At 47.0% G+C, this 17180-nt stretch overlaps 1 protein-coding gene across 8 annotated transcripts in view; it reads right to left on the bottom strand.

The window, feature by feature from the left end:
- Positions 1 to 17180, bottom strand: part of CACNA1C (calcium voltage-gated channel subunit alpha1 C) — a 590813-nt gene that overhangs the window by 99997 nt on the left and 473636 nt on the right. For all 8 annotated transcript variants that reach the window (XM_079775042.1, XM_079775041.1, XM_079775040.1 and 5 more), the window contains 4 exons: positions 13061 to 13221; positions 11266 to 11491; positions 1155 to 1362; positions 77 to 197 (listed from right to left, as the gene is read on the bottom strand). In XM_079775042.1, the coding sequence (XP_079631168.1) occupies positions 77 to 197; positions 1155 to 1362; positions 11266 to 11491; positions 13061 to 13221 (716 nt within the window). The remainder of the gene's footprint in view (positions 1 to 76; positions 198 to 1154; positions 1363 to 11265; positions 11492 to 13060; positions 13222 to 17180) is intronic.

The raw sequence follows: 17180 nt of genomic DNA, 5'->3' as shown, positions 1-17180 counted from the left end.
CACACCTAATTTGGCATCGGGCTGTAGGCTGAGGGAGGGTGGGTGGCAGGGATGGGGAGGCAGGAGCAAAGGATACAGTTTCCACAGATGAAGAGGATGATGAAGTAAATACAGACTAACATCCCTGGAAAAGAGGGGCCGCCATAAGCCATGATCCCATCATACATCACCGAATTCCAGTCCTCCCCGGTCAGGATCTGAATGACACATTCCCACCAATAAGGGACACAGTGTTAGACCAACAGCAAACCCAAAACTCCCCTGCCCTGTCCCGCTCTGCTAACAAGAACGCCTGAAATCTCCTTCCACCTCTGGTCCTCTTGCCCCAGCTCTCCTCCCTGGGCCACTGAGCTGGACCTGGCAGGCTGACCCTGTCCTCAAAGTGCATGGCCACCGGCACACTATTATTTGAGAAGTGACCCACAGGGCTTCCTGGTCAAAGCACCTCCCACTGCCCACATATGGTGCATGGGATGGCCACCGCTAGCCATTCCCTGGGTTAAGGCATCAAGGGCCCCTTTACAAATGTGAATGTGTGAATGTGTCCATTGGGAGAATAACACACAACCCAGTTCTCTCCAAGCATTAGTCACCTGGGTCCCAGCTTTAAGATTTTGGCAATATCCACATTGTTATTCATTTTTATCTGTAAATCAATCTACTTTTAAACTTAAACAAGTGCTACTTTAGCTTTGACCTAAACCAAAATATTTATGAAAGCACAAATTTGATAGGCTAGCTATATATTTCTAGGGGCAAGCCTGGTGGATAGACAGACAGAGCTCCATCCTCCCCTCCCACAACAGAGTAGTCTGCTTTTATTTGTTTATATTTTGGGCTTCCATGTAGAATCTATTTGAATAAAGGTTCCCAAGGCTAGGAAGAGTTTTTAAACCTCTCAATTAGATCTTTTTTCAATGGTTCACCCAACAGGGAAATTCCATGGGGGCCTGCAGGTGGGGGAAACTATAGAAGGAGCTCAAGGTTCCCCTGGCATGGACCCTCTGTGGCTGATCTAGCTGGCTTTGGCTGCCCATGCAAGGGTGAAGTTTTCCCCAACCTTGCCAGGCTCCTTCTTCCTGCTCCCCACTCCCCCCACCACTCGATTACCCACCCCCCGCCAGGTCATAAGCCCAGCAGAGGAGAGTCCATACCTGAAACACGGTGAGTAGAGACTGGGGAAAGTTATCAAACGTGCTCCTCCGAGTCTGCATCTCATCAAAGTTGAACTTTCCTCCAAAGAGCTGCATCCCCAGGAGGGAGAAGATGATGATGAAGAGGAAGAGCAGTAGTAGCAGGGAGGCAATGGAGCGCACGGAGTTCAGCAAGGATGCCACCAGGTTGCTTAAGGAGTTCCAGTACCTGAGGACCAAATGAGGAATCAACACCCTTCTCCTATGCTTTCCTGGACTTCATTCCTCATTCACACATCCACTGGAGTTTAAGGTAAATTTCAGCTCCCTCCTCATTTCCCCTTTCCTTGGGGTGGTGTTCGGAATTGGGCTGGTAAGCTCCCAATTGGAATGTGCAGCTAGTTGATTCAAGGTCCCAGGATCGATGACGTGTAATGCAGAAGAGACGGAGTTCTGACCTAGCTCTGCCGCTGCTAGCTGTGTGTGCCTTTGGACAAGACACTTAACTTCCTGTCCTTCTGCCTCCCGCTGAGGAAACAGAGACAATAACCCACACTTAAGTAAGTTATTGGGAGGATTACATGAGATATTAAAAAATAAAAAGCTTCCAGTATAGTGTCTGGTGCACAGTTGAAAAGGGTAGTTATACTGGTATTGTTACCACTGTGGGTTTTAAATAGAAAAAACACTTTCCACCCCCCAGGAATGCTCCCCTCAGCCTCACCCAGGCAGCAGCTGTCCAGCAGAGGCAAGAGTTAGGTCACCCACAGGTAAGAGAGGTGCGTCACTTAGCAGTTTCCCAAGTGTACCCTGCCCAAAGAATTGTGTTTTGTTTTGTTTTTTAAAGCCTCTCTTCTGAAGATCCTGATTCGATAGCTGCAATTTGAGGCTCAGACATCTGCATTTATTTTATGTTTTCTTTATTTTATTTTTCATCACCATTTATCCCCCTTATATCCTCTTTCAACTCCACCCACTCCTCTCCCCTAACCCCAACAATCATCACAGTGTTGTCTGTGTCCATGAGTTCTTTTTCTTTCTTTTTTGCTCAATCCCTCCACTCTGACAACACCCCCCTCTCACACCAGAGCTGTCTGCCCGCTATCTATTTACAAGTCTGTTTCCATTTGCTTGTTAATTCAGTTTGTTCATTAAATTCCACATATTAGTGAAATCATGTGGTACTTGTCTTTCTCTGACTGGCTTATTTCACTTAGCATTATGCTCTCCAGGTCCATTCATGCTGTCCCATGGCTGAGTAGTATTCCATTGTGTAAATGTGTCACAGCTATTTTATCCACTCATCTACTGATGGACACTTGGGCTGCTTCCAAATCTGGGCTATTGTAAATAACATTGCAATAAACATTGGGGTGCATATATTCTTTCAAATTAGATAGTCTATTCAACAAATGGTGTTGGGAAAATTGGACAGATAATGTGCAAAGTAAATGAAACTAGACTACCTTCTTACACCACACACAAGAATAAACTCAAAATGGATTAAAGACTTAAATGTTAGACTCAAAACCATAAATGTTAGACTCAAAATCATAAAACACAGTAAAATCTCAGACATTTATCATAGCAATATTTTTCTGATATATCTCCTTGAGCAAGGGAAACAAAAGAAAAAATAAACAAATGGGACTACATCAAATTAAAGAGTTTTTGCCCAGTAAAGGAAACATCAACATAATGAAAAGACAACCTACTGAATTAGAGAACATACTCACCAATGATATATCTGATAAGGGGTTAATATCCAAAATAAACAAAAAACTTATAAAATTCAACACCAAAAAAACAAACAATCCAATAAAAATAATGGGCAAAAGACCTGAATAGACACTTCTCCAAAGAGAACATGCAGATGGCCAATAGGCATATGAAAAAATGCTCAACTCACCAATCACTAGAGAAATGCAAATTAAACTACAATGAGATATCACCTCACACCTATCAGAATGGCTATCATCAATAAATCAACAAACAACAAGTGCTGGCGAGGATGTGGAGAAAAGGGAACCCTCATGCACTGTTGGTAGGAATGCAGACTGGTGCAGCCACTGTGGAAAGCAGTATGGAGTTACTTCAAAATATTAAAAATGGAACTGCCTATGACCCAGTAATCCCACTTTTGGGAATTCAGCCGAAGAAACCAGACACCTGAATTTTTAACAAGCATCCCAGAGGATTCTGATAAGCAGGTAAGTTTGGGAAAACCTGTTTCACTCACAGGGACAGTCTAGGCAGATGGGCTATGGGTGTGGTTCCTTATAGTCAACAACCTTCTCTTCACTGTAAGTAAACACGGAGGTCCTTCATGATAGCCTGGGAAAATCCCTTTGGCTGCTGGAGGAGGCCTGGATACCTGTGAGATGGTCAGTTTCAGAGAGGGAAATGCCCTGTAGCAAAGGGAGGCAGCCTTGGTCACATGAAAGAACAGAGAAATCGTGTGTCCCCAAGCTCCACACTGGCTCTCTGCCTTCCTGGTCACCATCCAGATTTCCTCCACTTAAGACACTCCCAGCTCATTACCACATATACAGTGAAGGGGTTTCGCTGCTTAAGAGAGTGACACACGAGCCACCCCCATGCAGCCTCACAACCATACTCTCAGCCTGACAGGTCTCTCCAGAGAACCATTCCATAGGAAGCCACAGAGCAGGTGGGCCACCAGTTTGAATGTCAATATGAACTCATTTAATGCTCCTTTCTTCTTCCAAGTTGAGCCAGTCATTCACCCTCTGTTTTCAGAACATCATACACGTAGTTGTATCTGTTCTCCAAACGCTCTTGAGTGTTTTCATTGTGACAGTCTTGTCTCACCAGAATTGGCTCTGAGTTCCTGAGGGCAGGAACCAGAAGTTCTGTTCTTCTGTTCTCTCCATCGCTGCCCCCAGATAAAGTCTGTGTAACCCAGTACATGTGGCAGGCTGCCTGGGGTCCCCATGGGCTGGAAGTTGTAGTCATTGTTGTGTTTAAACAAGAAGCGAGAGAGCCTTTCTGGGGCTAGACTGCCCTTCCCGTTTACGTCTGAGCGGCATTCCCAAACGTGCTGGAGAAGAAACCTCTGAGAACAGTGATCGTGTGTCTTAAATACTGATTTCCAGGACCCCTGGGGAACCATGAAGTCATAGTTTCTGGCTCTGGGCCTCGCGTGATCCTCACGCGACCACTCCAGCATTTGTCAGTCAACTAATGTTTAGAAACCAGAACTTTAGAGCATATTTATGATGAGAATTCCCAGCTGTCCGAAGGGAATGTGTCGATGTAGATTAAGGTGGGAAAGGCAGGGGGACGAAGTGTGTGTGGTGGGAACAGGTGGGGTGGTGTGGGACTTCTCACACGCACATATTTGGCCCAACAGTGAGGAGTGGCAATTTGCACCTCCCCCATATCATTTCTTTCCCTAAATTTGTGGGCCAAGTGTCTGAGATTCCTGACTGTTCCATTGCCAGATCACATGTCAAACTGTAGGGTGTCCCCACAAAATGTATACATACACTTTGAATAATTATAAAGTACGTTTCACTTTCATTTAACAGCTATTGGCTGTTAAAGTGTGTATACATTTTTGGGGGACACCCTGTATTATGCAGCAAGAGAAGAGACTGGTGGTTGCCAGAGGCAGGGGTGGGGAGGTGGGTTGAGTGAGTGAAGGGGTTCAAATTTCCAGTTAAAAAATAAATGGGTCATGGCTATGCAATCTACAGAATGGCAACTGTAATTAATAATACTGTATTGCTTATTTGAAAGTTGCTAAGAGAGTTAAATCTTAAAAATCCTCTCACCACAAAAGATATTTTTGGTAACTATGTGTGGTGACAGATGTCAACCAGACTTCCTGTGTTGATCACTTCACAATACAGCAGTCCCCTATCCACAGGGCGATACATTCCAAGACCCCGGTGGATGCCTGAAACCACAGATGGCAATGAGCCCTGTATGTGCTGTTTTTCCTATGCATAAGTGCCCTTTACATCTTCTCTGGGGCATTTCTGAATTGCCAGCATCACTACTCTTGTGCCCTGGGGCCGTTATTAAGTAAAATCAGGGTTACTGAACACAAGCACTGCGATACCGTGACCAGCTGATCTGATAACTAAGACGGCGACTGACCAGCGGCAGGGAGTGTGTACAGTGCTGGACTAAGGGATGATTCACGTCCCGGGGGGGACAGAGCGGGACTGCATGAGATTTCTCCTCAGAACAGTGTGCAATTTAAAACCTATGAACTGCTCATTTCTGGAATTTTCCATTTCATATTTTCAGACCGTGTTTGACCTCAGGCAACTGAAATGAAGAAAATGTGGATAGGGGGACTACTATATAGACAACATCAGATCATTCTGTGGCCCACCTGTAACCAATATAATGTTATATGTCATGCTACCTCAATATAAAAACAAAGAAAGAAAAAAGCTATTATGTGCCCATTTGCCCTACAGAAAACTGGGCAGCTATGGCGCCGAGACCGTTGGCACAGGATCTCCAGAGCTCTGAGAATGCGGGACTCCCTTTGGGAAGAACTCCATGCAAACCAAAGGCCGCGGGCTGGAGGGCACGAGGCAGCCTTTGTTTAAGAGCCAAACTGCAGCCAGGTTCCCTGACACCACCCGCCCTCCTCCCGACAAACACCTGGCTGAACAGACGCTGCGCCCTGAGCCAGTCACACCTTAAGACGCAGTTGAGACAAATGGAGACGGTGGTTGTTTGTGCTGTTTGCCTTCAACCCGGGCAGGGTGGGGTCCGCCCGCACTGGGCTGCCACCTGCACTTTTGTTCCTTCAGACATCATGAGGGTACCCAGCGTGTTGACCAGAAGCCTGTCCGCCCCTCATGTGCATGTGGGGGGCTCTGAGACCAAGACAAAGGGATTGCTAACGAGGCGCTGTGGCAAAGGACACACAGGGCTCAGAGGAGAGGCAGAGTTGGAGCCAGACATGCCTGAGCTGATAGCAGGAGGGCCGGGCAGCCTGCGGGCAGGGTGGCATGAAATACCATTTAGGCCAAGTGGTGGGCAGCCCTTCCAGATCCTCAGGCACTCTCCTTAGCGTCAGTCTGGTTCTTGATGGCCATTACAGCCATGGCCTGAGGTCTGGTGCTGCGCGGGTCTCAGAGGAACATTAGTTGGTGGTAAACTAGAGAGGTTAATGGCATACTCACAATCCACTGAGGCTCTTATCATAATTCATTAAAACCATGAAACACACACTCACACACCCAAAAAGAAAGAGCTTTGGAGAAAAGCAAGCAGCTGCAGAACCAAGTGTGAAGGTCGTGGACCTCGGAGAGGAGCCCAGGAGAACTCAGCGCCCCCCCTGCAGAACACCGCACACCTGTGTCCACATCCAGATCGCGGGGACGCAGCCCCGAAGCACACGCCACCCCATCCTCAGACACTCCACCTGCGCAGTCATCCTTGGGGTCAACTTTTCTTTTCAGTCCTTCAGGGGCTCTGAGTCACTGCCTCCAAAGTGTGTCTTTGCCCCCCCCCTCCCCCCCCCCGTCAGACCCAGCCCACTGCCTTCTCCTTAAAGCAGGGTGCATGTCAGGGCTTTTGACCCGGCCAGTTCCTTCGTTACCTAAATTCTCTCAACTTGCTGACCCTGGCTTCACTTTTGTTACCTCCCCCGTGCCTCCCTGGGTTTAAGTTGCCACCATGTGTTCAGGGGTACTTGTACCTCCATCCCTCTCCTGCTCCGAGCCTGTTCCTGGTTTGAGTCCTGATATCCCTGTGGCTGGTGCAAGGAGAGGCAAGGGCAAGGCCGAGCTCCTCACTGATGAACCTGCTTCCCCAGGTTTTCTCACATGACTGAATCCTTTCCCCCTTGCCTGCCTCCCCCTCCCATTCTTGGGATGGTGTACAGAAGCCCACACTACACACTGAAATTTGCTTTATAAACATGCCACCGGCAATAGATCATTGCCACCAACACAAGGAGATTCTCCTTCCTTCCTTCCTTCCTTCCTTCCTTCCTTCCTTCCTTCCTTCCTTCCTTCCTTCCTTCCTTCCTTCCTTCCTTCCTTTCTTTCTTTCTTTCTTTCTTTCTTTCTTTCTTTCTTTCTTTCCTCTCAGGACAAAGTTAGTTACGGCCCTGTCTGAGTCAGAGGGGAGGTAGGGTAGAGCGTTTGCAAAGCATGCAAAGCTATTGGTACTGTTACTGGGAAGGTCTTTCCTTTAGAGCAAGCGTGATGCTCTGCTCCATACCTAGAATGAAAAAGCCCCAGCCCTGAGCTATTTGAAGAAAAGGGTCACAAGATGAAAGTTCCAGTTCAAACAAGGCTCAGGCCACTTTCTGTCATTGGAGAGAAGGGAGAATTCCACAGGACTCAAGCTGGAGACAGACTCCGAGCAGGAGAGGGACGGAGATACAAGTATCCTTAAATGGATGGAGGCAACCAATTGATGTTTTTCTCTCACATCAATGTTTCTCTCTCTCTCCCTGCCTCTCTCTAAAATCAATAAAAAGCATATCCTTGGCTAAGGGGGGAAAAATAAATCAAGGTTTCCAAATATATACAAAGGTTCACCTTTTAGGCAAAAAGTGGACAAAGGACAGCAGCAGAAAATTAGGCCAGTGTTTCTCAAAGTGAGGTCACTGGACCGCCAGCACGAACTGTCCACTGGCTGGTCAAAATCTCTAGAGGTGGGTCCTTAATGAGACCTCCTAACGAGTTCAACTAAGTATGAGAATCACATCACTGGTTCAGAACACACTGTGAAACCAGTAGTGAGACATCGCAAAGTATTATCCGAGAGATTTTAAAAGAATCTTGTTTGGTGGCAAGACCATGCCCAGAGGACCCGCCTCAAGGCCCAGCGCCCACCCTAGGCCACGTCGTAGGCATTTTCTTGGTCTCTGGAGTGCAGTAGGGACAAGGTTCAGAGGGAGCATGGGATTCCCCTGCATAGTCTTTTTGTTGTTTTCCAAAAGCCCCCAGAGGGTTCGGAGACTGGAAAACAGGAAGATGATGGCCTCTGCCAAAGCTTCCAATTAGATAATGAAATTATTCTGTTTATAGAGATCTGAAAATAACACTAATCTTTCTCATGGAGGGACTCTGGGAGGCTCTCCAATAAAGATAGAGTTAAAAAATAATTTCTTGGCAATAGTTCCAGATTATAAATAGATAAGTCATTGATTAAAAATAGAATGAATGTTAAATCTCTTCAAGATGCTATGACAATATCTAAAAGCAAAATTCTTTTATATAGGAATTAAAACAAAGCAAAACAAGAACAAAACCCCCAAACACATGGACTTTGAGAATTATTTAAGAGGTTCTAGAAACTGCAAATTAAAAATAGCTATCACCAGACGCCAGGAGGAGAAAGTAAAATCAGCAATTATCTAACAAGTATCAGTATGCTAAGTCCCGTAAGTTCTGTCTCAGGGATGCAGACAAGACAGTTTATCTGTCAACTCTGAGTTCATGGTCATGAACTGCACAGCCAGGCACACAGAGGTGCATTTTTTTGTTTTGTTTTGTTAATCCTCACTTGAGGATATTTTTTCCCCATTGATTTTTAGAAAGCGTGGAAGGGAGGGAGGAAGGGGGGAAAGAGAAAGAGAGGAGGGGAGAAGAGAAACATCGATGTGAGAGAGACACTTCAATTGGTTGCCTCCTGAGCGGGTTCTGACGGGGGCCAGGGAACGAACCTGCAACTCAGGTACCTGCCCTTGACTGGGCATTGAACCCAGGACCCTCCGGTACACAGGCTGATGCTCTAACCACTGGGCCATGCCAGCCATGGCCAGCGTGCCTTTTAATCCCAGCTTTGCCCCTGAGCAGTTTGTGTGGCCTTGGGAGAGTGACTTAACTCTAAGCCACAGTCTTCTCATCTGCAAAATGGGAATAATGATCCTAGGGTGTATCCGCACCCTCTCTTACAGGTAATTGTGAGGAGCAAATGCATTGAGTTCAATCACATTCTCTGGCACAGAGCCAGCCTTGATGCACGTTAACAATGATTGTTACTATATTTCTGCTACTTTTATTTTAAACCAAGAATTTCTGAAATGACAAGATATTCAGGACATTCATAAAGAGCTCTTTTTTTGGGGGGGAGGCGTTTTTTGCTCAGGAGTGTCAAACTTGTGGATTTAAATTCTGCATACACTTTCAGTCTATTGTCTGGTACTAACCCTTCCCCTCCTGTTCCCAGGTCCCACAGCAGGGCTTGTCACAGTATTACATGGTAGAGAAACAAGAGTAAGGGAGTGTGTATGTGTAGGCCGTGTTCTCTGATAATAACCATTACAATTAGGTTAATAATAAACGCTCCGGATGTGTCTCCTTGGCCTGGCACTCTTCTGCCTGAAGTGAACACTTTAAATCCTTTTCCCATTTGACCCCCGACACCACCACAGGGACAAGCAAGCGTGTGCGAGGTGCTTGCTGAGAACCCTTTACAGAGAACAGTAGTACCTCGGGATGTTTGATGGGCCCCCGATGACTCACTCAGTCACGTTCAGAACACTCTGAGCAGGATCTGCCTAACTCCAGGGCCCTGAATGGGAGAGACCCACCCACCCCCTCCCTCTAACACAATCCTGATGATGGTCTCCATGCACCTGCTGTCAGTCAGGCCCCACAGCAGATTCTTCTGGAAAGGGACTTGCTTCCTTCCAGGTGCTTCTGACATGGGCTGACCACAACCCACAGTGAGAAATATATATTATACTGCAACTCAGATGCATATCTCAAAGATTGTGATGAAAAACGCATGCGTTCATGTGAGGCCTTCTGATGTTTCCTTACTCTATTTCGCTCTTTCATGAAAAGCGAGAATGTGGAGAAATTGGAACCTTTATACGTCACTGATGGGAATGTAAAATGGCCTAGTCTCTGGAAAACAGTTTGGTGTTTCCTCAAAACCTTAAACACAGAGTTTTTAAATGACCTGAATAGTCCACTGCTAAGCATATATCAAAGAGAAATGGAAACATACACACATACCAAAAACTAGAACATCAGTTATTCATAACTGCATTATTCATAGTGGCCAAAAGTCCACCAAGCGAGGAATGAATACACAAAATGGGGCATATATCCATACAATGGCATGTTATTCAGCCAAGAAAGGAATGGAGTATTATCCATCCTACCAAGTGGGGGAAACGGGCGACCATCTTGCCAAGAGAAAGAAGCTAAACACCATGCACTGTATGGTCCACACAGGTCACTGCTCACAAGAGGCAGATCTCCAGGGACAGAGAGTCAATGAGTGGTTGCTCCTGGGAGGAAGGTGGGGAATGAGGAATGGGTATGGGGTGATGAAAATGGTCTAAAACCAGACAGTGCTGATGGTTGCAAAACTCTGAATACATATAAAAAATGAATTGTATAAAGGGGTGAATTTATTAGTATGTTAATTACATCTCAATAAAGCTGTTTAAAAATGATGGTTGTGATCCAATAAACTGATTTCATCATCCCAAATGGGTCAAAACTCAGTTGAAAATGATTGTCCTAGAATATGCTTTCCACTCCCGACCCCTGCCCTGCCTGTCCTCTGCATGGGAATCACTGCGGAACCTGGCGGATGGACAGATAGAGGGGTGAGCGTGGGGAAGGAGGGATGAAAGCCCTCTGTGGCACAATATCCACGGCCCTTCTTCAGTTAAGGGACTGAGCCTGCACCTGCTAGACCGTGTTTCTGTCTCTCACAGTTGGGGGGTCATGAGAACAGAGCTGGGGGAGATTCCTGGGAGAGCTGGCTCAGTGGGGTGGGTGTCCCCGTCATTCCCCTCCTGCTTGCCTCAAATTCGAACAGGAAGGCTCAATCTCTAAGAGCCACCTTGTGACCTTGGGGTGGCAGGCAGGCCTAAGGTTGGCAAAGCAAACAGGAGACGGGGTCCCGATGCCATCTTGAAGCCACCTGGCCTTCCTTTATGTGGCTGAGCAAATCCCTAATTTTCTTACAGCACTGAGCTGAGTCTCTGGTACTAGCAGTCAAAGGGACTTCTAAGTGATATGCCAGGTAAAGTGAATCACAGCTCCCTCCCTGATGGAGCCAAGGACGGACCCCTCTGGGAACAGCAGCTGCTCTCCCGCCCAGGCCTTTCTGCCTCCCTGCCCTCCAGGCCGTTTCCCCGAGTCCCGTGAATGGAGGGCAATACCTGGTGATTTTAAATATCCTCAGGAGCCGAACACATCTCAGCACAGAGATGCCCAACGGGGACATGACCTTGGTCTCCACCAGGATGGTCTCCAGGATGCCCCCGCACACGATGAAGCAGTCAAAGCGGTTGAAGAGGGACACGAAGTAGGCCTGCAGGCCCAGGCTGTACATCTTCAGCAGCATCTCCGCAGTGAACAGGGCCAGGAGCGCCTTGTTGGCTGTGTCTGGCAGGTTCAGGAGTGGGATGGGATCCAAACAGGTGTGAGAGGAGGGGAGGAGGAGAAAGAAAACACAGTAATAATCAGCGCTGAAAAAAAACAAATTCTCCCTTCCCAGCCAGGACACCTCTCCCATCCACAGCCACCAAAACAGAACAATTAGGGCCAAATTGATGGGAAAGAGGTATCCATTTACCAAGTACAGCAATCTCCCTTATCTATAGGAGATAGAGTCCAAGTCTCCCTTTGGATGTCTGAAACCGGAGATAGTACTGAACCCTATATTCACTGTTTTTCCTGTACATCCACACTCGAATAGTGGGAGGCTTCACAATACTACTCAGAACAGTGTGCAATTTTATTTATTTATTCATTCATTTATTTGTTTGTTTGTTTGTTTATTTATTTATTTATTTAATTTATTTATTTTTGTTAATCTGTACCTGAGGATATTTTTCCATTGATTTTTATAGAGTGGAAGGGAAGGAGGGGGGCAGAGTGGGGAGAGAAAGAGAGAGAAACATCGTTGTGAGAGACACATTGATTGGTTGCCTCCCACACATGCTACGACTGGGGCTGGGGATCCAACCTGCAACCCAGATACCTGCCCTTGACCAGAAACCGAACCTGCGATCCTTCAGTGCATGGGGAGACGCTCTAACCACCTAGCCACAATTATTTTTAGCATTTTCCATTTAATATTTTCAGATCATGATTGACCAGAGGTAACTGAAACCTTAGAAAGTGAAACTGAGAATAAGGGGAGGGGGGCACTATATCTACTACAAAAGCTTTGCAGCCTTACTTTCTTTCTCCTTACAGCAGCTCTGAGAGGTATTATTGCCCATTTTCCAGATATAAGAAGTGAGGTTCAGAGGGATAAGTGCTCCACCCAAACCAATAAGCCCAGAGGCGAAGCCAGGCCACCTGAGTGTGGAGTGCACCCTGGTCTGCCTGATGCCTGGGCGGAGCTGAGGCGCTGGCCGGCAAGGGCCTCTCTGAGGGGTCGCTCTGGGGAAGGGCCTGAGCACTAACTACCCACCGAGGAGGCTCCCCGTGTTCAGGCCACTGCTGCCCTTCCCCCTGCTTTTTTGCTCACCTCATCCTCACGTGTGCAGCCCACCTGGACTGACCGCCACATATACCTGGAGGCAACAGGAAAGCTGAAGGATTGAAAACCCATTCTGGGAAGTCGGCGGCCAAGGGTCTGAGAGAGCCAAACCAGGTGCAGCACGTGTCCATGTCACCTGGGCCCAACAGTGACTATGGGGGCGGGCAGATGGCATGGACCCAGCCAGGGGAGCCACGCTTGTTTACAATGAGGTGTGCATTCTACTGTGGGGCTTTTGAGCTGCCAGGCCCTTGCTGTCCCCAGCATGGCACCTGCCAAGAGCCCCGGCAACTGGACGCTTTCCCATCCACCTTCTGCGTGTGACGGCTCACTCCTTGGGATTCAAGCATGTCAAACTCGCAGCCCACGGGCCGCACGCCTTGTTTATTTGGTCCGTGTTAGCCTTTGAGTTTGACATGCCTGTGCTAGAGTAAACCAGGATGGCGCCAGGGGCTGCCTCTCACCTTGGACTTCTGTGAGCCAGTGCGGCTGGTTGTAATGCTCTGAGGCAATGGTGAGCGTGTTGAGGAACACCAGGAAAATCACGAGCCAGTAGAAGACATTGGACTTGACTGCGGCACGACACTTCCTTCTGCAGAACCGATTCCACCGGCGCCAGTAGCGACTGGAAAGGGGTGGGGGGCGGTGAGGAGAGAAGGGTGGGAGGGCTATGAAATTCAGATTTCCCTACATGATTCTACTGTGTGAGCATGACCGAGAACCACTACGCTAGATGGACCCAAGAAAACAAGTCACATCTTCTAATTCTATGGTGGCATGTTTAAAGCGCACCTCTAATTTCATCCTCGCAATGCAGAGAAAATATGCAGCTGTATGTGTAACTCTGAGACCAAACATGGAACAAGTGCCTGCACTGAAAGGATAGAAGGCAGAGGATGCTTGGGAGGGCCACGCAGAGGGCCGCGCTAAGGACTTCGAGAGGGAGAATGATATGATGAGGTTTGTTTTGAAAATAAAACAACAAACACAAACAACCACTCTGTCAACTTCTACTCAAGGAACAGTGGGAAGAATGCTCTCTCAGCCATCCAGGTTGAAGAGGAGGAAGGCAGTAGCTTTATTCATGGAAAAGACGACACTGAATTGATATGAATTTTGGAGGCAAAACCAATAGGCCTTTGAGCCTGCCTGGATGTGCAGGGTAAGAGAGAAAGGGGTGGAGAAAGGTACGGAAGGGACAGCCGACATTTCTAGCTGGGGTGACTGGGAAGAGTGGTTCTTCCAGCCGGTAAGGTACCGATACGGAGAAGCAGTGCTCTGGGCAGGGAGGTTGCTTGGGGAGCTTAGCTCAGGAAATCCACTTGAGGGGCTGGCAGGTCCTGTAGAGAGACCCAGCGGCGGTTGAAGATGGGGAGAAATGAAGATGGTTTGGGTAATAAAGAAGGCAGGTGAGAAACAGAGCAGAATCGTGGAGTAATGTCCATGAACATCTGCACTCACATCTGTATTCTAGGTTTCCAGGGAGGGAGACCTCTGCTGCTTATGATCCCTTCAGTCATCCCCGATTACTTCTACCTACTGTCCCTGGACAACCCCTTTACCAAACCCTGGTACAACGAGATTAGAGAAGTGGGAAGTGCATCTGGGAAGGGTGTGGTTTCCTCAGAACCACAGGGAGTACCTCGTTTTTTGCCTTGCAGAGCAGGGAGGGTTCAATGGGTCATGTTCTGATCTGGCCCCTATTATCACTGTGGGTGCTGGAATGCCCTCTCCAGTGAGCACCCTCGCCTTTGTGGGGGACACTTACCTGCTACCTAGGGAAAAGTCACTACACAGAGAAGAAATGGCTCGGGTCAGAAAATTATAGTTTGCAAATGCACTTACTACCCTGGGTAAGCGTGAGGACACGAGAGGGCGAACAGAGGGGTAAAGGAAGGGGACTGAGTCCCAGGTGGTTGGTCCTTAGTGAGCTGCGGCTTTTGGAGGTGGCCAGACCTCGGTACAGAGGAGTCTGTCTCGTCTGGGTGGGACTCTGATTCTTCCATTGCTGTGGTTATTAATATTGTAGAGAAATTTGGTAACACGATTTTTTTCCTGAGAAGTGAATTTTCAGGACAGAGTCATATCGGATCTTAAATAGCTTACACTGTAGTTTCAAAAAATGTTTTAGATACAATGTCATGTTACAGAAGTCACTGATGCTTGTATTCAGAGTCCCAAGGAATCAAGTTTGCTTTCTTTTACATGTTAGGAGCTGACTCGGAGTCAGTTTATGCCGAGAACTTAGATTAAACTCCTCTTTCCCCGGGGCTTGGGGTTAGTGGCTGTGGGGGTGACATGGTCAGGCTTGTCCACGGGTCTGGGACTGCTCTGCTCGAACCCCTGAAGGAGAGGCTGTCATGGACAGGTGGTATCCCTAAGTCGTGCCGTTCCCCTGCACAGCCATTCACGAGAGTCACGTGGATTTGAGCTGGGGTGGGGGTGGGGTAATTACTAACCCGAGAAAGTATTTAAAGATAATTATACACCTCCCACTCTTCAAAATATAGCTTTGCTTGACAACTGGTTTCCTGGCAACGCTTCCTACTGTATAATAAATGCAATGGTTTATTAGAATGTGTGAATTTATTTGTGTTTACATATGCATGGAGGATATAGAAATTAAATGATAAAACAGGGAGGAGAAATGTGCCCGCTGTTTACGTTCCCTTCGCACTAACTGGGAAAGCCATTTTCTCTAGAAATAGAACTTTCCATATGTAGACCTGGGAGAGAAGGATGGATATGACTGTGTCTAATCCACTTCTACTCCACTGTATTCCCCTAGGAAATTTCTGCTCACTCACCTCAGATCCTCCTCACCTCTTCCCAATATGGGCCCTGCTCTGGCCTTTCCACGGACTGTGCCCCCACGGTCAGACCCTCCCCTTTCTACGCCCTCTCCATCCCAGCTTCTCCCTGGAGTACTTTTCTAGTCTCCCCAGGCTTAGAACTCCTGTCAGACTCATTGCCTGCATCACTGTTTAGTTATATATATCCAATAAGTACTTACTGAACACCTACGTGGGCCAGGCACTAGATAGTCAACAGTTAGCACGATAGACAGAGCCTCTGTCTGCATAAAACCCACATTGTGCACAGACCACTCAGCAAGCAATCGCAGACATGATTAGTGCCAAGGTGGGTCAGCAGAGCACATCAACGGGCATCCTAGCCAGTCACAGAGGAGCCAGAAACGGTTCCCACAGGAAACGCCTTCCCAGTTATCGGGCACTGCATGTATCTCCAATGGGATCAGCGGTGCTTAGGGGAAGGGGCTGTCTTGCACTTTGTTGTAGACTCACAGTACACGCCGTCCATTTTACGAGCTCTAACAGGCTGGAGACAAGCTCCTTGGAGACAAGCATTGGGCCTCGGGGCTCTTGAGACCCAGGGAGGAGGGAGGGTGTGAGGAGAAGGCCGTGCTCCTGAGAGCTTGCTTGGCACATAATTTTTGACAGTCATCTAGAATATTAGACAACGTCAAAATGATGGACACTTCAGTCTCTTTCTAGAGGCTACAGAACTGAGAACAAGCAACACAGAAAATCATTAAATGTAATTATTTTATATCTAAGTAACTTAAAAATGGACTATTAGAGATGGGGGCAAATATGGGTGCATTGTTGATTACGGGACAGAAGAAGTAAAGGGAACATTGGAGGCACATTTCACTGAACATGGGGCAGATAGTCCTCCAAAATTCTAGAAATCCCATGGGACCCACTTCAGAACTCTGTAAAATGGAGATCTGGAAGCTCCAACAGGTTATCTGATTAATCCCTTCAAGTTGCATAAGACTTTCTGAATCATTTGTTCCATAACTGTTTAAACCCTATTCTGAACAGTAAGCCCCAAATGTTGCAAAATTCCTTATTGTAACTAATTCCTAATATTGTAAGTCACTAATTTGCAGAATTTTCCTAAAAGCTCTGTTCTAATATTTCTTTTAAATAAACCGTAACTTTGTATATTCAGTTTTGCAAATAGAGTAGGCCAGTTTTTAAGCTCAACTTCCATTATTTGTCATTGTTAAACTGAGTAAATGATCAGGAACGCTTTGATCTTTGTAAAACTCAAAATTTAGAGAATTTTTTTTTTTTTTTGAGTAAAACAGGCTCTTCACTGTCTACAAGGTTACTTCTGAGCTGCAAAAGTTCTCTCTCGAATGGGGCGGGGGGAGGGGATTAAAAAAAAAAGTTCTCTCTCCATTTTCCCCTGTATTTCCTTGCTCTTCTCCTGTATTCTTCCATTCAGTATTGGCTGCCACAATCAGACACCAGAAAGTGTGGACACATTTTTCTTGCATCTGTAATGGAAACCTTAGTATACACATGCGCGAACAGCCTACCACTGGGCTGGCACTCAGCTATACTCTCTGGAAGTTATACCTCTGGAGCATGCAGAACCTATTGAAAGCAACAGGCATGTGAGCCAATAACTAGTGTGTAGTATGGTAAGTGCTGTGATAGAGTTATGAGCAAAGCACTATGGGAATGGAGGGAGGCGAATACCTTCCCCTGGGGAGTTTGCAGACATTTTTGCAGTTTGTGACATTTGAGGCTCTTAACAAAAGTCTGAGTT

Source organism: Cnephaeus nilssonii (genome assembly GCF_951640355.1).
Source record: "Cnephaeus nilssonii genome assembly, chromosome: 6".
In the NCBI taxonomy this organism is placed as follows: domain Eukaryota; kingdom Metazoa; phylum Chordata; class Mammalia; order Chiroptera; family Vespertilionidae; genus Cnephaeus; species Cnephaeus nilssonii.
The sequence above is the reverse complement of the archived record's forward strand: the minus strand, read 5'-3'. Positions and strand labels throughout refer to the sequence as shown.